At 42.7% G+C, this 27,820-nt stretch overlaps 2 protein-coding genes across 6 annotated transcripts in view; both read right to left on the bottom strand.

Moving 5' to 3' along the window:
* Nucleotides 1-7,215, bottom strand: part of LOC139563669 (peroxisome proliferator-activated receptor delta-like) — a 50,451-nt gene extending 43,236 nt beyond the window's left edge. The window contains exon 1 of one of the 2 annotated variants that reach the window (XM_071382533.1): nucleotides 6,762-7,215. The gene's annotated coding sequence lies outside the window, so the exon portion shown is untranslated. The remainder of the gene's footprint in view (nucleotides 1-6,761) is intronic. The other variant, XM_071382525.1, reaches the window with a different exon arrangement.
* Nucleotides 7,216-8,105: 890 nt separating this feature from the next.
* LOC139563646 (differentially expressed in FDCP 6 homolog) lies at nucleotides 8,106-25,778 on the bottom strand. Of its 4 annotated transcripts, none has more exons than XM_071382509.1 (12): nucleotides 25,630-25,778; nucleotides 19,897-20,037; nucleotides 19,620-19,802; nucleotides 19,224-19,451; nucleotides 18,940-19,086; nucleotides 18,574-18,682; nucleotides 18,235-18,422; nucleotides 17,412-17,519; nucleotides 15,644-15,810; nucleotides 9,813-10,011; nucleotides 9,091-9,181; nucleotides 8,106-8,920 (listed from the first exon to the last, which is right to left on the bottom strand). In XM_071382509.1, the coding sequence occupies exons 1-12, from the start codon at nucleotides 25,723-25,725 to the stop codon at nucleotides 8,808-8,810; spliced, it is 1,770 nt and encodes a 589-aa protein (XP_071238610.1). In that variant the 5' UTR covers nucleotides 25,726-25,778; the 3' UTR covers nucleotides 8,106-8,807. The 4 variants fall into 4 exon arrangements, with proteins under 4 accessions (XP_071238610.1, XP_071238594.1, XP_071238602.1 ...); XM_071382493.1 differs by having other exon boundaries at nucleotides 9,095-9,181; XM_071382501.1 differs by having other exon boundaries at nucleotides 9,125-9,181.
* Nucleotides 25,779-27,820: the final 2,042 nt, after the last annotated feature.

The following is a 27,820-nucleotide window of genomic DNA, read 5'->3' as shown; positions in this document are numbered from 1 at the left end:
GGAACATGCTATCATTCACGTCGATCAATGTGTGACATGTCTGGTGAGTATGTGTGACAGGTTAAAGGAAATACTAATAGCCTGTTATACATTAAAAAGTATTAGTAAATTCATAGTATGTGAGGATCTTAAAACATCTAAGGTTAAGAAGATCATGCAGTCAGTATTAGTTGATAGATTGATAACATTTATATAATTCTGTTAAAATCCGTCAAGCATACAAAGGGTACGAATTGTGAGAGGAATGTGTAAACGTTATGTTGATTCCTTTATGTTGTCGTGGATAAAAGTGTTAATCTGTGATCTACTAAATGCTCTTAATCTATGAGCCTGAGATCGATTGCTCTGGTCTCCACTCAAGTTCACGGAGAATTCGCGGTCTTTTTCTCATTGCACTAAACGTTCAATGAGTAAACATTCCGTATCACTATCGTGATTCTTTCTACCCTTTTCAGGTACATTATTGATGATTAAAAAGAGTAATTTAAATGTAATAACTTGATAACATGTCAAGAGTGTTTAAGGTTTGTTTAGTAACATGTTGAGGAAGTTGGTTGGGTTTGCAGAGAGTAATGTGAGCCGTGCTCGGTTGCAGCTAGCTTCGTACTGCTAGGTACTGCTACGTAGCTGCCATTTTATGTCGATTGTGAATGAACGTGTGCGCTGTTGGTAAGATGTTTTGCGGCGTTATTTGTGTGGTTGTTTTTCAAACACTTTGTTGCCTGTTGATGAATTGTGTTATGGTTTACTGAGTTAAAGCTTTGCTTGACAGTTATATTGAAAACAGTATTTGTTTCAGTGATGTACAGTGTATACTGTTATGATTTGAATAAGCCTTGTACCCTACAAACCCTATCGTTCCTGTAGATCTGTTGTTCTGTAAAATGTGTTATTTATGTACAATGATTGCACTAAACGTTCAATGAGTAAACATTCCGTATCACTATCGTGATTCTTTCTACCCTTTTTCAGGGGTGTAACATATGCAGGCCATAGAAGAACAGATCTTTGTGGGCTATACTCGGCCTTGTCTCAGGATGGTAAGTTGGTGGTTGAAGATATCCCTCTAGTGGTGTGGGGGCTGTGCTTTGGCAAAGTGGGTGGGGTTATATCCTGCCTGTTTGGCCCCGTCCGGGGCCACAGTGTCTCCCGACCCCTCCTGTCTCAGCCTCCAGTGTTTATGCTGCAGTAGTTTATGTGTCGGGGGGCTAGGGTCAGTCTGTTATAACTGGAGTATTTCTCCTGTCTTATCCAGTGTCCTGTGTGAATGTAAGTATGCTTTCTAATTCTCTCTGAGGACCTGAGCCCTAGGACCATGCCTCGGGACTACCTGGCCTGATGACTCCTTGCTGTCCCCAGTCCACCTGGCCATGCTGCTGCTCCAGTTTAAACTGTTCTGCCTGCGGCTATGGAACAATGACCTGTTCACCGGACGTGCTACCTGTCCCAGACCTGCTGTTTTCAACTCTCTAGAGACAGCAGGAGCGGTAGAGATACTCTGAATGATCGGCTATGAATAGCCAACTGACATTTACTTCTGAGGTGCTGACCTGTTGCACCCTCGACAACCACTGTGATTATTATTATTTGACCCTGCTGGTCATCTATGAACATCTTGGCCATGCTCTGTTATAATCTCCACCCGGCACAGCCAGAAGAGGACTGGCCACCCCTCATAGCCTGGTTCCTCTCTAGGTTTCTTCCTAAGTTCTGGCCTTTCTAGGGAGTTTTTCCTATCCACCGTGCTTCTACACCTGTTTGGGGTTTTAGGCTGGGTTTCTGTACAGCACTTTGTGACATCAGCTGATGTAAGAAGGGCTTTATAAATAAATTTGATTGATTGAAGAACAGAGACATGTTCAGCCTCCAGGAATTGTGTACAGATCCTTGCGACATGGGGCTGTGCATTATCATGCTGAAACATGAGGTGATGGTGGACGATGAACGGCACGACAATGGGCCTCAGGATTCAAAGTGCCATTGTTAAAATGCAATTGTATTCATTGTCTGTAGCTTATGCCTGCGCATAACTCCAACGCCACCATGGGGCATTTTGTTCACAACTTTGACATCAGCAAATCAGTGCCCACAGGACACCATGAAACATTGGACCAAGACTTTAAATGTTGAGTTTATATTTTTGTTTAGTGTATATTTTTTTACATCACATTCTTGGGAGTGATGGCCACGTTTTAGCAGCAGCGGCCAATCGCTCCCACTGCAGCATGAATAAGTCAACCTCAGCAGACATGCCCATGCCAACCCACAAGTCCATGTCCTTTCACACAGTGGTTACTGCCTTGTCAGACTGATGAGGTGTGAAACCACACAATGTGTCCTCACAGCTCTAGTCAGTGTGTGTGGTGCCACTGCAACTAAACTGCACTCCCCAATGAGCAATGAATATGAAATGTTAACAATGACTACTCAAATGCCAAAGACATGACCAAATGACAGGCTGAGGATAACTTCTGCTTATAGAATAAACCCAGACATGACAAAGTCAACAACTCTAGCATTGCTTCCACGAAAAGGCTGATTAGATGCTTATAGCAATACTAAGCTCTACAGTCCGATTAACTAATAAGTTAAGAGACCCTTATCACCGAGATGCACCCAGATGGTTGCTTACCTTGCTTCAGGACCACTAAATCCATAATAAATTGAGTGATGCAATTACACATCTAATTGGATAGATCAACACACTTTTTGGAGAGAGTACTATTCACAGACCCCTTAAATCCTGCTTACTGACACTGCTGGGAAACAACTGTTGCTTGCTAGTTGCTACCTTGGTTGACAACGGGGGGGGGGGGTTGTCTGACCCATCTAGACATACAATGGTAAACCAATCTCTGCCATATATAGATTATTTAAGCAATAAGGCCCGAGGGGGCATGGTATATGTGGTATAGGCCTGCTATTCATTGACTACAGCTCAGCGTTCAACACCAAAGTGCACTCAAAGCTTATCACTAAGCTAAGGACCCTGGGACTAAACACCTCCCTCTGCAACTGGATCCTGGACTTCCTGACGGGCCGCCCCCAGGTGGTAAGGGTAGGTAACATCACATCCACCACGCTGATCAACACGGGGGCCTCTCAGGGGTGCATGCTCAGTCCCCTCCTGTACTCCCTGTTCACTCATGACTGCACAGTTAGGCACGACTCCAACACCATCATCAAGTTTGCCGATGACACAACAGTGTTAGGCCTGATCACCAACAACGATGAGACAGCTTATAGGGAGGAGGACAGAGACCTGGCCGTGTGGTACCAGGACAACAACCTCTCCCTCAACATGATCAAGACAAAGGAGATGATTGTGGACAGCAGGAAAAGGAGGACCGAGCACACCCTCATTCTTATCGATGGGGCTGCAGTGGAGCAGGTTGAGAGCTTCAAGTTCCCTGGTGTCCACATCACCAACAAACTATCATGGTCCAAACACACCAAGACAGTCGTGAAGAGGGCACAACAAAGCCTATTCTCCCTTAGGAGACTGAAAATATTTGGCATGGGTACTCAGATCCTCAAAAAGGTTCTACAGCTGCACCATCGAGAGCAACCTGGCTGGTTGCATCACTGCCTGGTACAGCAACTGCTCGACCTCCGACCGCAAGGCACTACAGAGGGTAGTGCATACAGCCCAGTACATCACTAGGGCCAAGCTTCCTGCCATCCAGGACCTCTATACCAGGTGGTGTCAGAGGAAGGCCCTACAAATTGTCAAAGACTCCAGCTACCCTAGTCATGGACTGTTCTCTCTGCTACCGCATGGCAAGCGGTACCGGAGCACTAAGTCTAGGTCCAAAAGGCATCTTAACAGCTTCTACCCCCAAGCCATAAGAGTCCTGAACAGCTAATCAAAGGGCTTCCCAGACCCCACTTTTACTCTCAGTTTATTATCCATGCATAGTCACTTTACCTCTACCTACATGTACATATTACCTCGACTAACCGGTGTCCCGGCACATTGACTCTGTACCGGTAACCCCTGTATATAGCCTCGCTATTGTTATTTTACTGCTTCTGTTAAAAAAAATTACTGAACACTTTTTTTCTTAAAACTTCTTAAAGTGTTGTTGGTTAATGGGTTGTAAGTAAGCATTTCACTGTAAGGTCTACACCTGTTGTATTGGCGCATGAGTTGATGGTTGCCAACGTAATTAGAGCAGTAAAAATGCTGTGTCCAGGCACTCTGCGGTGCGTCGTGCATAAGAACAGCCCTTAGCCGTGGTATGTTGGCCATATACCACACCCCCTCGTACCTTATTGCTTAATTATAACACAGCACCATGCATTGTGGCCTTTGCAACCGTTAATGTGTTGAGTGGCAAAATCTAGGCCTGCCTCCTAGCTAGTCTAAAAAGACCCCCGCAGCCAGATGCGTGTGTGTGTGTGTGTGTAAGTAACAGCACACCCACCGGAGAGCTGAGAGGGAGACAGCGCAAGTGTGAGGGCACGGAGTACAAGGAAGAAGGAAACTCAATTCTCCACCAGACAGACAGTGTTACCCCCTGCCATAACAAAACCAAAGGGGGGAGCAGGGGTAAAAGAGGAAAAGGGAGCGAACGGGGGAGAGGAAGACCGAGAAAGAGAGAGAAATAGAGATTTAATGAATAAGAGTTGGAGAGTTTGTGGGAGTTGAAGAGGTATTAAAAGGAGATGAAATAGCAAGGAAAGAAAGACTGAGGGAGTGTATGAGAAAAAGTGAGGTCTCAAAAAGGGGAGTAAAATATGACACGCACACACACACACACTAGATAGCTGATGAGAACATAACAGCATCATGTCTGCTCGTTTCAGCCCAGTGTGGGCTGCTTCTCTCTGGTATCTGCTTGTGGAACAAGAGTTTAGGAGAAACAAACATTACCACAGCCGTTATGCAGCCGTTTCCACTAACACTACTCGATAGACGAACAAACCACAACTAGACCAACTCAAAACCTCATCAACAGCTAAAACGACGAGGGTTCACTTAAAGTTCAACCTTTAGTTGGACTGTTTCACCCTAGTCAGCCTGCAGACTGAATGAATGACTGACTGACTCACTGGTGGAATCTCTATCCCAACTGAATTAGATAAGACACTGAACAAACAGTTAGTGCTGATAAATTGTGAAATTAGATAAGATTCTAGGGAGAAATAAAAATAAAAATCAATATTGTGGTCTACATCTGTTTTTGCATAACTATAGCATATACAGTACATATAGCTAGCTACAGCTTGTCATATTTAACAATAACTTTAGCACATTTCATTACAATAATCAAGAATCATGATTATTGAAAAAGGGAAGCAGATGGTGTAATAACACGGCCATAAAAATTGCTTTCTACTGTTTACACTTGAGGTTATCGTATCTAGTTATCATCTCTTCCTCAGGTCATAAATATTCTGTCACCAAAGCAATGACATTGCGATGAAATGGGAACTTCAGTTAGTTACAGTCTGAAAACGGTCACTGCTATCAAGAATCCTTTGGACGTTCCTACGGTGGTATGGACAGTGGTGTAAAGTACTTGAGTAAAAATACTTTAAAGTACTATTTAAGTAGTTTTTTTTGGTGTATCTGAACTTTACTATTTATATTTTTGACTACTTTTAAATTTACTACAGTCCTAAAGAAAATATTGTACTTTTTACTCCATACATTTTGCCTGACACCCAAAAGTACTCGTTACATTTTGACAGGAAAATGGTCCAATTCACACACTTATCAACAGAACATCCCTGGTCATCCCTACTGCCTCTGATCTAGCAGGTTCATTAAACACACATGCTTCCTTTGTAAATGATGTCTAAATGTTGGAGTGTGCCCCTGGACATCCATTGAAAAAAATTAAACAAGGAAATTGTGCCGTTTGGTTTGCTTAATATGAGGAATCTGAAATTATTTATACTTTTACTTTTGATACTTATGTACATTTTAGCGATTGATTACACTTACTTTAGTATGAAAAGTAACGTTATATTGAAAACCAAATACTTTTCAACTTTTACTCAAGTAGCATTTTACTGGGTGGCTTTCATTTGAGTCATTTTCTATTAAGCCATCTATACTTTTACTCAAGAATGACAATTGGGTACTTTTTCCACCACTGGGTATGGACGTCCCAACGGTACCAGATAGCACGTACTGTATGAAAACTAGACTAGTGTGGTGGAGCTGGCTAGCATTCTTAGTATCTTGGTAGGTAACGTTAATCATCTTGTACAATCCAAAACTAGCCATGTTATCGCCTGGTGCTGTACTAGCCTCACATAGTTAACGTTAGACTACTTTGTGAGTGTTGAAATAGTTATTCAAGTGGGTGACCCAATGTAGTTTGTCAGCAAACTAAACGGATTGGAGTTTGATAGCTAGCAGTTAGCTAACTGTCTAGCTAAAATAGCTTGTCATCTGGTTCTAATCCCTCACGTGATACTTAATCTATCCATAACACAAAAACAAATTATTTGTCCCATGCGAGACATTAGCAAGCTAGCCAACCTGTTTGTCTATCTAACTCTAAAGTCAATTAGCTAGCTAGCAAACAAATATGTATTGTGAGCTGGTTGGAGAAAGCTAGCTATCTAAATTGGCTAGCCAAACCAATTCCTATGTCTGCTTGAATGGGCTCTGATTTGGGATAGCTAGCTAACGAGCTAATGCTAACATTAGCTGGCTAGCTACAGTAACTAGCTATGCTTGAGACTCAGCTGGTAAGCTTTCCGATATGCTAACGTTGGTTAAAGTCAAGTTTATATCATTTTACCTTTGTTGCATGCAAACAACTGATCCAAGCAGTAGCTAGGTAGCTGAGCTAGTTGGATCCTGGACAGTCCGACTTTCGCCTGATGAGGTGTTCCTTGCCTGCTCTATTCCACGTTCATTAACGTCGAAAACACGGGAACATTGTTTATTCTACTTGACAAACTCGAGATGGGACTTTGTCAAATTAAAATGTTACTAGCTTTGTCGCCTTTTTGTTCATTAGTTGCATATCCTGAAGGTTACTCGTGTATGTTGGTCGAATGGAGAAGGGCTTGTTATTCCCAAAGTTTCTCAGTCAGCTCCGCTCCACGATCTGTCAAACTCATACGGTCGTCACTAGTTACCACAGCCACAAGGTCATAATTATTGCTAAACCCCGCCTATTTCTAAAATTTCTCTTCTTAAAATCTGATTTGAAACCTAACCTTAACCATAACCTTAACCACACTGCTAACCTGATGGCTAAACCTAACCTTAAATTAAGACCAAAAAGCACATTTTTTGTTTTCATGATGTTCAACGATAATAGCCAATGTTGACTTTGTGCTTGTGGTAACTAGCGACAACCCTCTGTCATACATCTGTCATGGTTTGACATCACACCATCCGATGAGCACGTACCACGTAGCGTAGTGTGTCACCAACGCATGTGTGTCAGTGCTTTCGCTGTGTCAGTGCTTTCGCTGTATTGATTTTAGGGTCCTTTGCTTTTCAAAATAAAAAGCAAACAACAACACGAGCAAAGTTCACGTCTAGCGTACAAAACATTTACTTGGACTTTAGGAATGAATGTGCACAGTGCTTTAAGTTAGCACATCCATATATTGAAATTCAGTCTTAATTAACTGTCTGGAGAAAAAAAACGTAGAAAGGTTTAAATTCACTCAAATCAAATGTTGTAGATCTACGTTTCTATGACAGTCAGCAACCCACAGGGTGTTCTTCTCTCCCTATTCCACATCCTTGATAAGAATCATCATGATTTAATTGGATTGGTGATTTATTTATTCATCACCTGATATTTGTTATCTGATGTGATGGCTGTTTGTCTGTCTGTATGTATGTATGCTATACGTATGCCTGTAGCTTGTTGAAAGGCACATTTCCCTATGAGATATTCAAGTATGCTACTCGATTCTATTATAGTGGTATTCCGTTCACCACCTTTCCGTTTGTCTTTATTGCCAGTATTGTCAACCATGTCGCCACTAGGTGTCTATCTTAACCATGTTTTCTGCAGAGGTTGAGGACAGATCTTGCAGAGTTTTACATGTTAGCAGCATAGTTTGGTGTAGGATGTGTATAAAAGCAGATTGCTTCAAGAGAAGTCGAAGGAAGTCTCCACCAATCATAAAGCGTTTATTTCCATTTCAAACTCTTCTGCCAGTTCAGGAGAAGATATAAAATAGCGTCATCATCCAAGTTGTCCTGTGGATTTATTTAGACTCAGTTTGTTTAATTATAAACATAAAACTTATCAATTGATTGACAACTGCTATGTTTTGGCCAGTTACAGAGTTTTTGTTTATAATTACAATTAAAACAGAATAAACATATTGATGGTTTAAATTTGAAAACTTTCCTCCCATGAAGGCACCAAACATTATTAGCATTATTTTGCTAATATTCCTACCATCATAATAATTCACTAAGGTCAGGGAAAGAGAGAAAAGAAAGATGAAAACACTCACAGAACATAAAGATATCCTTCACGCAAAAAACACATCCTTTAAGTGATATCAAATGATCTGATTGTACATTTTGATTTTAATCATATAGCTGACACTCTTATGCAGAGTGTCTTACTCAAGGGCACATCAACAGATTTCTCACCTAGTCAGTCTGGGGATTTGTACCAGTGACCTTTCGGTTTCTGGCCCAACGCTTTTAACTGCTAGGCTACCTGCCTCCCTAGTACAACCCCAGTGGTATGTATCTACATTAACATTCTTAGCTTGGGGATCTTAGGCCTCAGGCACAGTCCATGTCCTCATTGGGGGCTTGAGACAGACGCATCTCCTCTCTTCCACTGATGTTCACTCTCTCCTCACTTCTCCTTCTCTCTTTCGTTCCTCTGATGGTACAGGCGTAGGCCCGGGTTTCGTAGGGAGGGCACAGACACAACTGGGACCCCTGAGCTTCCAAGAGAGGGTCTTCTCTCTGGGAGAGAGAGAGGGAGGGGGAGGAAAGAATTTGAGAGAGCAAGAGAGTAGAGAAAGAGAAAGAAAGAGAAACAAAATGCAGGGAGGACAAGGACAAGGAGGTTGACACAGGCACCTGTTCAAACGTAGCTTTACGCACTAGAACACTTCCCTCACCACTAATCTCACCTACCGGTCCATTAGGATGTGTCAGTCTGTTCACCTGGATATTCCAGTGTTTGACGCTGGTGCTGGCATGTCGCAGCTTCCTTTGAGCAGCCTGAGTGAGACCATGAAGAGGGACGGGGTGAGAGATGGAGGGGATGATAATGAGAAAGGGAGTGAAGGAGAAGAGAAAGAGGGAGTGAAGAAGAAGAGAATGTCAGAGGGAGTGAAGGAGAAGAGAATGCGAGAGGGAGTGAAGGAGAAGAGAATGCGAGAGGGAATGAAATAGAAGAGAATGAGAGAGGGCAGTTAGAGAATACATTTCTGTAGTTTATACCGGATCCAGAGGCCACTGTGCTTCCTTTTGAGATGTTTATTACTCTCAGATAAGAAGGAGCATGATATAAAACACAGGGTCCACACTGATACACATACAGCAATTACTAAATAGACATCATGGGACCTGAGTGGGGGAAAGTACAGCATAACTATCTACACTGACCTCTAAGACCCTGAACCTTGTCTTTCCGTCCTGTGGCTTGTTTCAGTTCATTCAACACCGACACATATGCACGTTCACATGCATGCCCGTTCACATAGATATGTGTGTGCAGCAGAGGTGGTTAAGCGGTCTATAATTGCTTGATGAGTAGCTGTCGAGTAGCTGTAGTCTGGGCAGTGGTTCCCTGATATACTATACATTTAGCAGATGATCATGGGTTCGATACTGATTTTGTTGCACTCACTGCAATGTCCTGGTCCATTCTGTGCCGGCTGGTCCGAACTTTCTCCAGCTGGTGTTGGGCCTCCTCCAAAGCCTGGGACTTGGTTACCATCTCTTGCTTGAGCTCCTGCTTCTCTCTCTGGGTCTTCAGGATGTACTGCTCCTGTTCCTCCTGGAGGGCCAGCAGGGCCTTCATCTTATCCTCCTCCTCTACCAGCAGCCTTGGGATGAAGAGAGAGAAGGAGAGCCACCACCATGCAGGGTTCTAAGTCACAATAGCACACTGACCCTTGTTAGAGCTCTAAAAATAATGGGCTGGACCTAAGGCAAAAATGTTACAGTTGCAGAATAGGAATGCCCAAACTTATTGTGTATTCTAAAGCTTATTTTTGTGACAGTTGTGACAATGTCATAATGAAGGGACAAATCAAAGAGCACAGTTATGACAATGTCATAGTAGAAGGACCAATCAGAGAACAGGGTTATGGAAAAAGTAAACATGAAAAGACATTACGCCCTAAGATGTTCAGTTCCTGAGTAAGTAGACAAACCACAAGTACCGCACGGAGATGACAGGAAATCGTTGGCGTCTCTCTGAGAGTAAACACGTCTACTAACAAAAAACGTTCTGTGTGTGTGTGTGTGTGTGTGTGTGTGTGTGTGTGTGTGTACTCGCTTGACTGAGGGTGCCATGCATTTGAGCTAAACAGAAGTACAGCCAAATCACTTCAGGTTAATATAAGCTTTAATATTGCAGATAGGGATATGTCACGTTCGCTGGAATAAATATCGGACCAAGGCGCAGCGGATGTTGAGTTCCACATAATTGAATGAATAAAGTGAAACTTAGCAAAGACAAAAACAAATAAACAATAAACTAACAACGAACCGTGACTACAGAGATGATACGTGCACTAACTCAAAACAATATCCCACAAACACAGGTGGAACAAATGCTAATTAAATATGACACCCAATTAGAGACAACGATTACCAGCTGCCTCTAATTGGGAATCATACACAATCACCAACATAGAAAAACAAACCTAGAACCCCACATAGAAATAATAAACTAGACTAACCCCCCAGTCACGCCCTGACCTACTCTACCATAGAAAATAAGGACTCTCTATGGTCAGGACGTGACAGGATAAGCTTTAATATTTCAGATAGGTTTTGGGTTCTATAAAATTAATTGTTTGCATAATTTCTACTCCCCCTTATTTATTTATTTTATTTGTATTGGTATTCCCCAGGGCAGCTGTTTAGGCCCTTATTTTTTCAATCTTTACTAATGATATGCCAGTGTGTCTATGTTTGCGGATGATTCAACACTTTACACGTCAGCTACTACAGAGACTGAAATGACTGCAACGCTTAACAAAGAGCACAGTTAGTTTCAGAATGGGTGGCAAGGAATAAGTTAGTTCTAAATATAAAAAAAACTAAGAGCATTGTATTTGGGACAAATCATTCACTAAACCCTAAACCTCAACTAAATCTAGCAATGAATCATGTGGAAATTGAGCAAGTTGTCATGGTCAAAACATATTGATACAACAGTAGCTAAGATGGGGAGACGTCGCTCCATAATAAAGGCAGGTTCTACAGGCCCTAGTTTTATCACACCTGGACTACTGTTCAGTAGTATGGTCAGGTGCCGCAAAGAGGGACTTGGGAAAATTACAAAAGGCTCAGAACAGGGCAGCATGGCTGGCCCTTAAAAGTACAGGGAGGAGCTAACATGAATGATATGTATGTCAATCTCTCATGGCTCAAAGTGGAAGAGAGATTGATTTAATCACAACTTGTTTTTGTAAAAAATGTTGACACGCTGAATGTACCCAACTGTTTGTTTAAACTACTAGCACACAGCTCGGACACCCATGCATACCCCACAAGACATGTCACCAGAGGTCTCTTCACAATCTCCAAGTGAAGAACAGACTATGGGAGGCGCACAGTACTATATAGAACCATGACTATATGGAACTCTATTCCACATCAGGTAATTGATGTAAGCAGTAGAATCAGATTTTTTTAAACTGGTAAAAATACACCTTATGGAACAACGGGGACTGTGAAGAGACACACGCATACGCTCACAAGTGCTAGAATAAGCACTCTACACACAAGTACATTGTCATATTGTTGTATGATGGTGTTATACATTTTGTATTGTAGATACACTGCCTTCGGAAAGCATTCAGACCACTTGACTCTTTCCACATTTTGTTACCTTACAGTCTTATTCTAATGTTGATTACATTGTTTCCCCCCCCTCATAAATCTACACACAATACGCCATAATGACAAAGCAAAAACAGGTTTTGTAAAAAGGTAAATATCATATTTACGTAAGTATTCAAACCCTTTACTCAGTACTTTGTTGAAGCACCTTTGGCAGCGATTACAGCATCGAGTCTTCTTGGGTATGACGCTACAAGCTTGGGACACCTGTATTTGGGGAGTTTCTCCCATTCTTCCCTGCAGATCTTCTCAAGCTCTGTCAGGTTGGGTGGGGAGGGTTGCTGCACAGCTATTTTCAGGTCTCTCCAGAGATGTTTTATCAAGTTCAGGCTCTTGCTGGGCCACTCAAGGACATTCAGAGACTTGTCCCGAAGCCATTCCTGCATTGTCTTGGCTGTGTGCTTAGGTGAACCTTCCACAGTCTGAGGGCCTGAGCGCTATGGAACAAGTTTTCATCAAGGATCTCTCTGTACTTTGTTCCGTTCATCGTTCCCTCAATCCTGACTAGTCTCCCAGTCCCTGCCACTGAAAAACATCCCCACAGCATGATGCTGCCACCACCATACTTCATCGTAGGGATGGTGCCAGGTTTCCTCCAGACGTGACGCTTGGCATTCAGGCCAATGAGTTCAATCTTGGTTTCATCAGACCAGAGAATCTTGTTTCTCATGGTCTGAGAGTCTTAAGGTGCCATTTGGCAAACTCCAAGCGACTGCCATGTACCTTTAACTGAGGAGTGGCTTCCGTCTGGCCAATCTACCATAAAGGCTGATTGGTGGAGCGCTACAGAGATGGTTGTCCTTCTCGAAGTTTCTCCCATCTCCACAGAGGAACTCTAGAGCTCTGTTAGAGTGACAATCAGGATCTTGGTCACCTCCCTGACCAAGGCCCTTCTCCCCTGATTGCTCAGTTTGGCCTGGCGGGTAGCTCTAGGAAGAGTCTTGGTGCTTCAAAATGTATTCAATTTAAGAATGATGGAGGCCACTATGGGGACCTTCAATGCTGCAGAATTCTTTTGGATGCCTTCCCCAGATCTGTGCCTCGACACAATCCTGTCTCAGAACTCTACGGACAATTCCTTCGACCTTATGGTTTTTGCTCTGACATGCACTATCAACTATGGGACCTTATATAGACGGGTGTGTGCCTTTCCAAATCATGTCCAATCAATTGAAGTTACCACAGGTGGACTCCAATCAAGTTGTAGAAACATCTCAAGGGTGATCAATAGAAACAGGATGCACCTGAGCTCAATTTCGAGTCTCATAGCAAAGGGTCTGAATACTTATGTAAATAAGGTATTTCTGTTTTTTATTTTTTACATTTGCTAAAATTTCGAAAAAACTGTTTTCGCTTTGTCATTATGGTGTATATTGTGTAGATTGTTGAGGATTTAAAAAAATCGATTTTAGAATAAGGCTATAATGTAACAAAATGTGGAAAATGTCAAGGGGTCTGAATACTTTCCGAAGGCACTGTATGTAGTGGTGTAATAATGGTATATGATGTTCTGTTTTATCTTTTGTTTGATATGTAATGTAAGTGCCTTCATGTGTTTGGACCCCAGGAATAGTAGCTGCTACCTTGGCAGCAGCTAATGGGGACCGCTAATAAATACAAATACAGTATATTCCTAATTTCCTCTCTGCAAGAGCTGGATTTTCATCCAAAGCGGCCAATCCACCATTAATTCTGATTTTAACTCCAACCCTCCGATGTCCACAGATTAACCCATATTTCCCAGTATAAGGCCTTTTTGCTATTTCCTTTTGCAATACATCCCTCCATTTTACTTTGATGTCTTGAGGTTCTTGAACCTCCCTATTTGAAACATTTCTACCGATATTGCCCTAAAAATAAATACTTTACCCAAGAGTATAATGATATTTCCCATTGACTGTTCGTGGTTTTTCAGATCTCCTAATAATACAATTTGCAGGTCCAGCTGAACCCTGAATTTATGACATGACAACCATTCTTAGACCTGACTCCAAAAGCAAGCCACTGATGGACAGTACCAGAAAATATACTCTATTGATTGTTTCCTTGTGACAGAGTCTGCACAGGGATGAGTGTTCACATTTTGTATTCAAGACATACATTTTTTTTTGTTTTACTTTAGTCCTTATTGCAAGGCATGGTGAAATAGTTTGATTAATTTCCCAAAATTTCGAAATATATCATTCCAGACATTATGTGCTATTGTGTGTCGGCCAGTGACAAAAAAGTTCAGTTTATTCCTTTTTAAATTCAGGCTGTAAAACAATAAAACGTGGAAAAAGTCAAGGGGTGTGAATACTTTGAAGGCACTGTATCTAGTTTGTACGTTTTAGTTTGAATGATTCGGTATGATTCGTTTGATATGATGAACGAATCAATGAGATTTGGATCATTGCAGGGATGTGACAAATTAAAGAAAAGTATTTACGTTTAAAACTGACATTTAGCATTGAAATGATAACAAAAAAATCATACAATTACGTGAATTCACAATTCAGATATGACCGCTAAGGGGCAATGCAGTCCATTCTACCGCAGTCCTGACTACCTACCGAGACGGTCTTACTAGTTACCAAAGCCACAAAGTCATAAAACCCTCCTATTTTTCCGATTTATTTTGTTAAAACTGAATGTTAAACCTAACCTTAACACACTGCTAAACTTATGCCTAACCGTAATCTTAAATTAAGACCAAAAAGAAAGAAAAAATATGATTGAATTTTTACGATAAGGCCAATATTGACTTTGTAGCTGTGCTATCTAGTCAAAACCCCACCAGACGGCGCTCACTTTACAGCTATCGCCCCCACCCACTCAGCAACGATAATCTGCTGTGTGCCTCTCCTCCATGTTCTCACTTCTCATCAATGTGATGGCTCATTGCAGTGATGTATGACAGCGTGTTCATAGACGTCCAATAATATGTTCTTACCCCACATACTGTTGTTTGAGAGCTCGAGCTTTGTGCTTGCAGAGAAATCATTGTACAATTTCTCCAAGGTTTTTCGACATGGCATCTTGTTTCTAGACGTGCCTTACGTTTAGGGGCCCATTGAAGTCGACATCCTCTACCATTGACGATGGCTGCATATCAACTTCAGTAACTTCTTTAATCAGTATTGGGATTTTCTCAGTCTGTCCCTTGCATCTTGTTATGTGACTTCTTACTCCGGAACTTATTTAGGCTTACAATAACAAAGGGGTTGACTACTTTTTAACTCAAGGCATTTCAGCTTTTAATTTTTAATTAATCTGTAAAAGTTTATAAAAACATAATTCCACTTTGACATTATAGGGTATTTTGTGTAAGCCAGTGACACAAAATCTAAATTGAATCCATTTTAAATTCAGACTGTAGCACAACAAAATATAGAAAAAGTAAATGGGTGTGAATACTTTCTGAAGGCACTGTATATACATGTGTGTGTGTGTGTGTGTCCATGTGTGTATGTGTGTGTGTGTGTGTGTGTGTGTGTGTGTGTGTGTGTGTGTGTGTGTGTGTGTGTGTGTGTGTGTGTGTGTGTGTGTGTGTGTGTGTGTGTGTGTGTGTGTGTGTGTGTATGCTGTATGCTGTATATATCTGTATGTGTGTGTGTGTGTTACCTGGCCTGTGCGAGGAAGTAGATCTCCTCGTCTTGTCTAGCTCTCATCTCCTGATGCAGGGCCTCCTCCAGGCGGAGCTGCATCACCTCCAGCTCCCTTATCCTCCTTCTCTGACGCTCTGTCTCTACCTCCTTGAGGGCCATTTCTGCCTGAATGCTGGCCCGCGCCTGGCCCACAATAAACACACCAGGACAAAGCCACAATTAGACCCGTAAAGATCTATAGAGTTGAGTCCTTCTACTCATTGTCTCACCCCTCATACCTTCCTCCTCCTTAACCTTCCTTGAGTTCCTTCTTGCTATCCTTCTCACCGCCTCCTCTCCTCTAGTGGGTGCAGTGCTGTTAGACTTTAGTGCTGCTTTTGATGTAATTGATCATAAAATGTTGCTAGGTAAAGTTATGTTATGGTTTTATTTCTGACGCTTTATCCTGGATGGAAAGCTACCTTTCCAGGGGAAGGCAAAAAGTTTTCTTTAATGGTAGCTTTTTGGACTGTAAAGATGTACACTGTGGTGTTCCTCAAGGCAGTTGCCTAGGCCCACTACTCTACTCTATCTTGACTAATGATTTACCATCAGTAATGAATAAAGCAAGAGTGGTTATGCATGCTGATGACTCTACAATGTATAGCACTGCATCAGCATATAATGAACTAACAGATGTATTGAGCAAAGAACTATGAACGGTGTCTTAGGGGGTTAACATTCACAAAGTGGTGTTGAATATTTCTAAAACAGCATTTATTGTATTTGTTATAAGATATATGCTTGCTGGTGACCCTCAATTAAACTTGTCAATGGATGGGAACAAGTAACAAAGTGTCACATTGGACGCAGCTCTGTCGTGGTCTGAACATAAAGACAAGATTGCAATTAAAATGGGTAAAGGCATTGCTATAACAATAAATGTTCTGAGGTTCTGTCAGACCAAGAGTACTGTCCAGTCATATTGTCATCTGCAGCAAAAAAGATCTTAAAAAGCTCCAACTCGCTCAAAAAAAGGCTGCAAGATTAGCTCTTCATCGACCTACCCGTATGAATGTCAACCGATTGCGCCATCATCTCTCATGGCTTCCCGTTGAACACAAATTATTATCCAGTCTTTTGATTTTCTTTAGGAACGTGATATTTTCAAACAAACCAACGTTTTTTTCTGACCAATTAGTGTATACTAGGAACAAACATAACCACCGAACCAGACAGGCTAGTTCAGGACAACTGATAACCCCCAGACCAGGGATAAATATCCTCAAATCTACAATAATACTAGATGGAGCCATCACTAAAAGGAATTCTTTACCAAATCCCATTTCTCAGGTAAAAACTAAATCCACCTTCAAGAAAACAATAAAATAACTAAGTTCGGTGAAGAATGACAGCACCAACAGCACAAACTGTCATTCTGTTACGAAACTATGCATCTGCACTGTTCTTCAAGTACATGTATTTTTGTAACATTTTTTGTGGACATTGATAAATATAGTCCTTGTGCGTAGAGTTTTATGGCTTGCTTAACTTAGCAATCATTGTTTTTTGTTTCGCATACATTTTAAAGGGAAAAATCTGAGTCTCAGCATAACTCTGTTACCGTGGAATTGTCTTTCTGTGTTGGACCCCAGGAAGATTAGCTGACATTATAGCATCATCTAATGGGGATCCTAGTAAAAATTAGAATTCTCCTTCCTCTTACATCCACCTTCTTTCCTTACCCTGATCAGCTCACCTCCTCCTCAACTCCCCGCTAAACTCTTCCTCTCTATCCCTCTCACCTCCTCAGCCTGCTGTAGCTGCTCCTGCAGGGTTCTCTGCAGCTCCACATGTTGTCTCCTCTTCTGCTCCTCCTGCAGCAGAGCTGTCTGAGCCTGCTTTTGCGCATCCTGCACACAGATTATACAAATATAACAACAGTGATTGTGAGGCTTGTGCTGCCATCCTGTTAGAAGGTAACAGATTATTTTATTACAATGGTTAAGATGGATTTTCATTGTGTTCCATGGTGTTATTTGCCCCCTAGTGGAGCTTTCTGGTACTTAGACTGTACGCAAACAGGAAGTAGAGAATTCGTTCTGCACGCATAGAAGCAGCTAAAAACAACGCTACGGTGCAGGTCTTTCAGTGTAGTTATTTCTTGTCACGCTTCAGCCTTGGAAAATATTTGTTTTTTTTACTATTCTGCCCTTGAGTTGCGTTCCCATGCAAAACTAGACAGATAGCTAACAACATAAATGTTTTCAATATTCATTCAAGAAAAGTCACGCCTTGGGAGTTTTATTGAAGACTTAGTTGTTAGCTATCTGTCTAGTTTTGCATGGGAACGCAACTCAAGGGCAGAATAAGGCTATTCACATTGCTATTCAAAGTTCAGTTTTCGTTGTAGTCATCGCTCTCTGTCTCTCTGTCTCTCTGTCTCTCTGTCTCTCTGTCTCTCTGTCTCTCTGTCTCTCTCTCTCTCTCTCTCTCTCTCTCTCTCTCTCTCTCTCTCTCTCTCTCTCTCTCTCTCTCTCTCTCTCTCTCTCTCTCTCTCTCTCTCTCTCTCTCTCTGTCTCTCTGTCTTTCTCTCTGTGTCTGTCTTTCTCTCTCAGCCACACACACCTGTAGTAGCTCCAGCTCAGCCAACTTGCTCTCCCTCTCCCACTGGAGGAGGCGCAGACTTTGGAGCTCCTCCTCCTTGGCGGTGCGTCTCCTCTCCCTCTCCTCCCTTTGCTCCCTGCGTCGCAGCTTCAGGTCCTTATGCAGGGACTTCTTCCCCTCCACACACAGACGGATGGCTGTCTGGATCGCTGCAGTGACAACATACAGTAAGTAGCCTGAAGCATCATCATAAACCAAGCCAGATGACGCATTGTGGCTTTTGCCTTCATCAGGGTGGGAAATGGCTATTTTCTCCAGGCTTTAAAAGCCCAGTGTGTACTGTACTGTATGATCTCTGACCTGTGGTCCACTCCTGTCTCTGCTTGGTGTCAGGGGCGCTCATCTCGTAGGTCTTAGTGAGCGTCTTCACACAGAACATACACCTCTTCCCCTCCTTATCTGGCAGCACCTATCAATGCAACCACAGTGGTGAGAACATAACCACCATAATAAACAGCATCATCCACACACTACATTTTATATTGACAAAAAGAATGGGGCGGTTCATATTCATTCAAGTATGTTACCCTATCGACGTCTTCTCTGAACAAATCCCTCATCCCAGCTCTGCCCACATTGGCACCCTATGCCAGAGGATTTAGTGTAGGCCTACCCCCTGTAGTACCTTCATCCATTCTACATAACCCCTAACTCAGTGTTGTGTACCTCCACACAGCAGTTGTGGCCCAGCTCGATGCAGCCTTTACACTCCTTGCGGTCCTCACTGACATAGTAATGCAGAGTGCAGGGCTGGAGAGAGAACCAGCGCTCATTCCAGTTCCTCCGCAAGTGGCCCTTCTTCCACAAATACCCCTAAGGACAGATACATACGACAACACAAAGTTACACATGCCTAATTATATAAATACCATATTACACATTGATTACCTTTATATTACATGCATACTAACACAAACATGTCTATAAATTCTCTTTATGTTTAAAAGCACCTGTTTTATGATATTGCCAGCTATCTCCTGGTAGACCTCGTCTATCGCCATCGTAACAGAGTCCTTCTCCATCCCTCTGGTCAGCCTCCCGGTGTTGACCAAGTCCAGGAAGGACCACACTGTGATGCCGCTCTGCTGCACAGCCTCCTGGGAGATGAAGTCTTCCATGTCCACACAGCTCAACTCCACACTCATGGCTATGCAGATCTTCTTCAGGAGATATTCCACCTGCGAGTTACCATAGGGAATGAATAGAGCACATCATGGGACAAATCCTAACTTGAGACAGAATTTTCACCCAAATCTCCCGTTGACATTATTGCAAGACATTTTCATGAAAAGAGGGAAGAAAGGAGGCAAATGATTTTGGATTACCGTCCAGGGCTAAGAACTCACCTCCTCTTGGACCAGGACCAGTGGATAATTGTCTTCAGACAGGAAGTTGAAGAGGCACCAAAGATGGAAGGCATCTTTATCAGGCAGAACGTCCACGCCATTTTTAGGCCGGTAGTTCTTTTTGGCACAGAGAGTCCAGCAGAACTCATCTACATTCTCCTTAACAAACGTGCCCTCAACCACCTGGGGTCAGAAAGAGAGGATGCCAAGTGTGTTTGTGTGTGTGTGTTGTGTGTGGGTGTGTGTTTGTGTGTGTGTGTGTGTGTGTATACAGTACCTTGTCCAGTATGAATTTGTTGAGGTAGGGCATGTACCCCTGGTTGGACACTGGCCCATCATCATCGTCTCTGAAGTGGTCCTCTAGAGCCACAGGGTCGTGTGGGATGTTCAGCGCAGTGTATAGGTTATGAGACAACACCTACAACTCATCAACACAGTGTATAGGTTATGAGACAACACCTACAACTCATCAACACAGTGTATAGGTTATGCGACAACACCTACAACTCATCAACACAGTGTATAGGTTATGAGACAACACCTACAACTTATCAACACAGTGTACAGGTTATGAGACAACACCTACAACTCATCAACACAGTGTATAGGTTATGAGACAACACCTACAACTCATCAACACAATGTACAGGTTATGAGACAACACCTACAACTCATCAACACAGTGTATAGGTTATGAGACAACACCTACAACTCATCAACACAGTGTATATGTTATGAGACAACACCTACAACTCATCAACACAGTGTATAGGTTATGAGACAACACCTACAACTCATCAACACAGTGTATAGGTTATGAGACAACATCTACAACTCATCAACACAGTGTATAGGTTATGAGACAACATCTACAACTCATCAACACAGTGTATAGGTTATGAGACAACATCTACAACTCATCAACACAGTGTATAGGTTATGAGACAACACCTACAACTCATCAGCACAGTGTATAGGTTACGCGACAACACCCACAACTCATCAACACAGTGTATAGGTTATGCGACAACACCCACAACTCATCAACACAGTGTATAGGTTATGAGACAACACCTACAACTCATCAACACAGTGTATAGGTTATGCGACAACACCCACAACTCATCAACACAGTGTATAGGTTATGAGACAACACCCACAACTCATCAACACAGTGTATAGGTTATGCGACAACACCCACAACTCATCAACACAGTGTATAGGTTATGCGACAACACCCACAACTCATCAACACAGTGTATAGGTTATGCGACAACACCCACAACTCATCAACACAGTGTATAGGTTATGCGACAACACCCACAACTCATCAACACAGTGTATAGGTTATGAGACAACATCTACAACTCATCAACACAGTGTATAGGTTATGAGACAACACCCACAACTCATCAACACAGTGTATAGGTTATGCGACAACACCCACAACTCATCAACACAGTGTATAGGTTATGAGACAACATCTACAACTCATCAACACAGTGTATAGGTTATGAGACAACACCCACAACTCATCAACACAGTGTATAGGTTATGAGACAACACCCACAACTCATCAACACAGTGTATAGGTTACGCGACCATAGATGTCTATGTTTGGTTCAGATTTGTTACGGTCTGGACTGGTCTGGATTTCAACGTCCACGGCATATTAGCAATATGGTGTAATTGCAGACTGCAATTCGGGGCGTTTCTTGATGTGGGTGTTCGCTGATATCAGGAACCGCCCATTGGTGCCTGCCATTGGTCAGTCCATTGATACCTGCCATTGGTCAGTTCCGGGGTTATGAGACTGATGGTTTCTCGACACAGATGATTTGTTTACATAGCAGGTTAGGATAACTAATGTGGCAGGTTAGGATAATTAACATAGCAGGATAGGTGAATGAGGTTAAGGTTAGGAAAATGTGTCAGGTTAGGTTTAGCTACAACGACACAATTGTCAACAGCTGTTGTCCCAGACATGAAAGAAATGGCCATGGACCAATGGCGAGCATCAATGGGTGTAACTTGAAATCAAGAAATGCCAATATCAGAAAACGCCACTAATTGCGGTCTGCAATTACACCCTTCTCTATACTAGGCCTAAACATAGACGTCTTTAATAGGATCAGATTTGGTTCGGTCCGGACCGGCCTTGATTAGACACAAACATAGAAGTCTGCTCTGCTCTAGTCTACTGATTAAACGCGACTGTACTGTACTCTAGTGAATTAAACTGCATTGCACTGTACTGTACTGTACCGTACTGTACTGTACTCTACTGAATTAAAATGTACTGTACTGTACCACAAGGCGTGAGAGAATGGCGCTGAAGTGTAAATTCGGGGTGTAGGCTATGATAAACAACTTCTCCTGGAAAACTTGGACTGCTACAATTTTATTCATTGGCTTTTCATTTTTTTTATTCACCAAATGCCGGCAATTACCAGCTAAGGGAGACCCTGGAGCATTTTCCCATCAGAGTTGTGTTGTCCATTGCATACTGATGGTTTTGCCATAAAGATTGTTGCGTAGGTATAGTGAATGTGCCCGCTCTGGTATTGTATTGGCAGGTGCGCTCTGGGGTTGTATTGGCAGGTGCCCTCTGGTATTGTATTCGCAGGTGCGCTCTGAGGTTGTATTGGCAGGTGCGCTCTGGTATTGTATTGGCAGGTGGGCTCTGGTATTGTATTGGCAGGTGCGCTCTGGGGTTGTATTGACAGGTGCGCTCTGGTATTGTATTGGCAGGTGGGCTCTGGTATTGTATTGGCAGGTGCGTTCTGGGGTTGTATTGACAGGTGCGCTCTGGTATTGTATTGGCAGGTGCGCTCTGGGGTTGTATTGACAGGTGCGCTCTGGTATTGTATTGGCAGGTGGGCTCTGGTATTGTATTGGCAGGTGCCCTCTGGTATTGTATTGGCAGGTGCGCTCTGGTATTGTATTGGCAGGTGCCCTCTGGTATTGTATTGGCAGGTGCGCTCTGGCCAACAGCTTGCAGATACAGTGCAGGTATAGCCTGCTACATGATAAGATAATTATGTACAAAAGTGCCAGTTTATTTTTATTTGTCAAATGGCAGCCAAGCATTGATCATCATGTCACCAGAATAAGACCCTTGATATTTATTGAAAGGAGTATCAAGCTCATCATGTGCACTTTCACCACTGTCACGTCCTGACCATAGTTCTTATGTGTTTTGCTTGTTTTAGTGTTGGTCAGGACGTGAGCTGGGTGGGCATTCTATGTTGTGTGTCTAGTTTGTCTGTTTCTGTGTTCGGCCTAATATGGTTCTCAATCAGAGGCAGCTGTCAATCGTTGTCCCTGATTGAGAATCATATATAGGTGGCTTGTTTTGTGTTGGGATTTTGTGGGTGGTTGTTTCCTGTGTCAGTGTTTGTGCCACACGGGACTGTGACGGTTAGTCCGTTTGTTATTTTGTATAGTGTCTTGTATTCGTGTATATTAAGTCATGGAAACTTACCATGCTGCACATTGGTCCTCCGATCCTTCTCGCCTCTCCTCGTCCGAGGAGGAGGAAGAGCTAGACTGCCGTTACAACCACCCTGTATAAATTGCATGCTTTCCCATGATGTGGTGATTTTTCTTTGTATCAAACATGTAGACTACTTTGCCGCATATAAAAGGAAAATCGTTTAAAAAGTTAAACAATAAATATTTATGCTACATCGAAGCGTTATGTTCTAGGTGTGCGAGGAATAGCCGCTTAGATTGGAGAAGAGGCAGAGCTTGTGTTAGGCTTTCCTGAATAACTGGGCCTGCGAGGTCCATTATTATAGGACGTCTTGGGAGAATGATCTGCAATCAGTATCAGAAATGCAGCCAGACTGGCCAGCTACTGGGCCTTTCTAGACCTTCTAAACTGTCGAGAGTAGACCCACAACTGATCCAAATGGAAGGAAACATTCAAATTACAGGGCTTTTGAGCTGTTATTTAAATGACGTTTTCACTGCAGCCTTAACCAGGCTGGAATGTTGTACTCACTTGAAAACAGTAATGCAATTATTCATTGCATTGTGGTGTTGTAGGATAGTCTAGGTAGGATCATTTTATTGTCCCTAAACAAGATCGATAGGGGAGATTTTTGAGTTGTGTGTCTCATGTCTTCGCTGTTCTTTCAGGCGCAAAGATGCACCTTGCCGCAAAGATGCACCTTGCCACAAAGATGCACCTTGCCGCAAAGATGCACCTTGCAATTTGTTCTTGTCGATTCATATCAAACAATGTATACAGATTTGAATGCGTTTATGTGCGGTATGATTGCTAGTTAGCCTATTGCAGATCTGGACAAACGATCCACATACAACTATTGTCACTATGAATGGTGCATTATGGGCAGGATAGACCGTTAGACTGGTAGACTATACTGACCTGTGGTATAGTATAAGTTAGCATACGGAAAAGCGTAGAGCATAAGGGAAATACCAAAACACCATGATATAGAGGAAGTGCATGCCATAAGATGAGGAAATGTGGCTAAGATGGAAGAAATGATATAATAAAACCTGCAAAAAAGCAAATCTAAACCAAGGAAAACATTCACCCCCCCCCCAAGTAAATTGCGATCTAACCGTTACTGGGGACCTACAAGAACAGTACAACTCATCAACAGTATGTACAGGTTATGAGAGAGAGGGGTGGTGGAGAAAGAGAGAGCAAGAGAGAGAGATGGGGAGAGACAGGGAGAGACAAGGAGACCCACTGAGCACACACTGGTTGAATCAACATTGTTTCCATGTCATTTGAATTAAATTATGTTGAACCAATGTTGAATAGACATTGGATTGACGTCTGTGCCCAGTGGGGATACAGAAAGACACAGGGAGACACAGGAAGATAAGCGAGAGAGAGACAGACAGACAGAGGAAGAGACTCGAGAGCAGAAAGATGGAAGTAGGCAGACACAGGGCCTCTTCGACAACATCGTCATAACAACAGCTGGGATTTAGAGTCCAAGCTCCTCAGTGTGACTGGGATTAAAAATGTCACAATGGCTGATCTCACACACAACGCAACACAACACAGCATCACTGACCCATAACACACGACAATTCAGCAGCCACCAATCCACCCAAACACCAGTGCAATAACACACCACCAGCCACCCAGATGCATGATGGGCCTCAGAGAGGGTCTGCCTCTGAACATAGAGATAGGCCTATCACCATAGCAGATTACTGATTACTGCCTCTCCATTCCAGCGATAGTCTGGCCCATACATAATCCCAGGAATTAGCCCAGTTAGAGTCATGTGTTTGTTATTCTAGATTTGGGGAGGGAGGACAAAGGTAAAAAAAAAAAAGAAAAGAAAAAAGGTGATCAAACATCAATACAAGGAGTTTGATCAAGCAATAACATTGTGTAAGAAATCAATCAGTGCTGCGAAGCTCATCCTACAGGAAAGATCACACCCACGCACAAACACACCAACCCACTGGGCACAAGTGTCAGTTCAACGTCTAGTTTTGATTTACATTTGGTTGAGTTGTCAACTAACATGAATTCAATGTGAAATCAACCAAACATTCCACCATGTCATTGGATTTAGATTTTTTTTTTTGAAGAAAAAAAAGAAAGACAAAATGACGTAAAAAGGTTGACTCAACATCATCACGTTTAATGTTTTGGTTGAAATGAAGTGGAAACAATGTTGATTCCACCAGTTTTTTCTCAGTGGGAAGTGAAAGAAAGCATTTAGCTAACAGGAAAGAGATTAGACCTTGAAAATAGTGTCTCATCTAATTCGGTTGACCTAACTAGATCAATAAATAAACTTTTTTTTGTGTGTTGATAACAGTGATATAAAAAACATAATTTTCCTCAAACAAGGAAAAGATAACAAACAAAAACAATTATAAGGGTAAAAACGTCAATAACACACAAACCAACACATTGGAAAGGCAGAGAGACACACTGAAGCCAATCCTTGCAATCCTCCCTGCTCTTTGACCCCTATGCTGACCCCTTACTTGACCCCTGACCTCTCACCTTTAGCTGGGACTTGGACACCTTCCCGCTCTTCTCCACGTCCAGAGAAGTGAAAGCATACCAGATGGACTTCAGCAGTTCAGCTCGCAACTCCATTACTGCCTCCGCTCAGCTCTGCTTATTTTACTGCATTGCTGTGTGTGTGTTTGTGTGTGTTTGTGTGTGTGTGTATGGCACACAGACCTGTGTTTGTCTCAGTAAACCCCCACATCCTGCTCTTTGCTAAATGGCTGCCCTGAAGCTCACTGACACCACCTATCTGTAGCAAATGGGAAAACCTTAAGGGCCACCAATTTTGGTCATGGATAGCCTCATGGTTGTATGATGTTACGCCCTGGATGAGGATGTATTGAAACAGAATTTCAGCCGTGTGTATATCAGACAAAATACCACAGGTATGACGCAAAAACACTTGTTTACTGTTCTACATTATACATATACAAAAGTGTGGGGACACCCCTTCAAATTTGTGGATTCGGCTATTTCAGCTACACCCGTTGCTGACAGTTGTATCAAATCAAGCACACAGCCATGCGATCTCCATAGACAAACATTGGCAGTAGAATGGCCATACTGAAGAGCTCAGTGACTTTCACTGTGGCACCGTCATAGGATGTCAACAAGTCAGTTCGTCACATTTATGCCCTGCTAGAGCTTCCCCGGTCAACTGTAAGTGCTGTTATTGTGAAGTGGAAACGTATAACAGCAAAAACAGCTCAGCCGCAAAGTGGTAGGCCACAAAAGCTCACAGAACGGGACCACAGAGTGCTAAAGCATGTAAAAATCGTTGCAACACTCACTGCCGAGTTCCAAAGTGCCTCTGGAAGCAACGTCAGCACAATAACTGTTCGTCGGGAGCTTCATGAAATGGGGTTCTATGGCCGAGCAGCCTAAGATCATCATGCGTTGGCTGGAGCCAGTGAAGGGAAATCTTGACGCTACAGCATCCAATGACATTCTAGACGATTCTGTGCTTCCAATTTTGTGGCAACTGTTTGTAGAAGGCCCTTTCCTGTTTTAGTATGACAATGCCACCATTGCGAGGTCCATACAGAGATGGTTTGTCGAGATCAGTGTGGAAGAACTTGACTGGCCTGCACAGAGCCCTGACCTCAACCCCATCGAATACCCTTGGGATGAATTGGAACGCCGACTGCGAGCCAGGCCTAATCGCCCAACATCAGTGCCCAACCTCACTAATGCTCTTGTGGCTGAATGAAGCAAGTCCCCGCAGCAATGTTCAAACATCTAGTGGAAAGCCTTCCCAGAAGAGTGGAGGATGTTATAGTAGCAAAGGGAGGACCAACTCCATATTAATGCACATGAATTTGGAATGAGATGTTCGACGAGTAGGTGTCCACCTACTTTTTGTAATGTAGGGTATTTATGTTGGTAACCAGTTTATACTGTAATAGCAACAAGGCACCTCAGGGGTTTGTGGTATATGGCTGTATCCAGGCACACCGCATTGCTTAATCGACCACCAGAGGACTGATGTACTCCACACTGAGAGACTTAACTGCAGTGAGTGTGGATTATTGGCCATTACGTGCACCTGTCCCAATACAATTCATTTGGGTTTGGGTTTGAGTTACAGTTCAAAACAGTTTGTTTGCATATATAACACTCCTGGATGCAAATAATCAGATATTCCGCCTGTTAGTACCTGACCACCATCAATAAACTCACCTGACGATGAAATAACTCCAGCAAACAGAATACCACAATGGAGTGAGACAACTACCATCTCCTTCGTTCTCTTCCTTCATGTCAACAGTTGGCTTGATTCTCTCATGTCGTTACTGCAGGACTTTTCTACTATTCTGATTGTCCCCTGGTTTCTGAAAAGCAGCAGAAGTCAGAGCTACTGTGTGTGTCTGTCGAGTCAGTGGATTAGAAAGGATTTATGAGGGGATTTTATTAATCAAAGGCATTGCCGATGTTGAGGAGCAACACCCAAATCTCTCCCCAACCAGGGATGGGTGAGGGGGAAGGTTTGGGTGAGTGAGAAGAGGAAGACAATCGAAATCCCTCATACTACCTGCCACCTCTAACGGACTAGGAAGCCCATCAAATTAATCTGGAGGGAAATAAAATAACCTGTTAATAGCTGAAAACAAATCTCTTAATAACAAAGGCCTCAATCATGTATGATAAAAACGCCAGTATAGCAACCTTACCCCTGTCTAAG

Source organism: Salvelinus alpinus, chromosome 2 (genome assembly GCF_045679555.1).
Source record: "Salvelinus alpinus chromosome 2, SLU_Salpinus.1, whole genome shotgun sequence".
NCBI classification, from domain to species: Eukaryota; Metazoa; Chordata; class Actinopteri; order Salmoniformes; family Salmonidae; genus Salvelinus; species Salvelinus alpinus.
This window is presented reverse-complemented; position numbering and strand designations above follow the sequence as displayed.

Coding starts and splice junctions, on each gene's coding strand:
- LOC139563646 (XM_071382493.1), bottom strand. CDS start 25,725: ATGGAGTTGCGAGCTGAACTGCTGAAGTCCATCTGGTATGCTTTCACT. Junction 20,038..25,629: donor TGTCCAAGTCCCAGCTAAAG/GTGAGAGGTCAG, acceptor GATGAGTTGTAG/GTGTTGTCTCATAACCTATA. Junction 18,683..18,939: donor GCCACAACTGCTGTGTGGAG/GTACACAACACT, acceptor TTGCATTGATAG/GTGCTGCCAGATAAGGAGGG.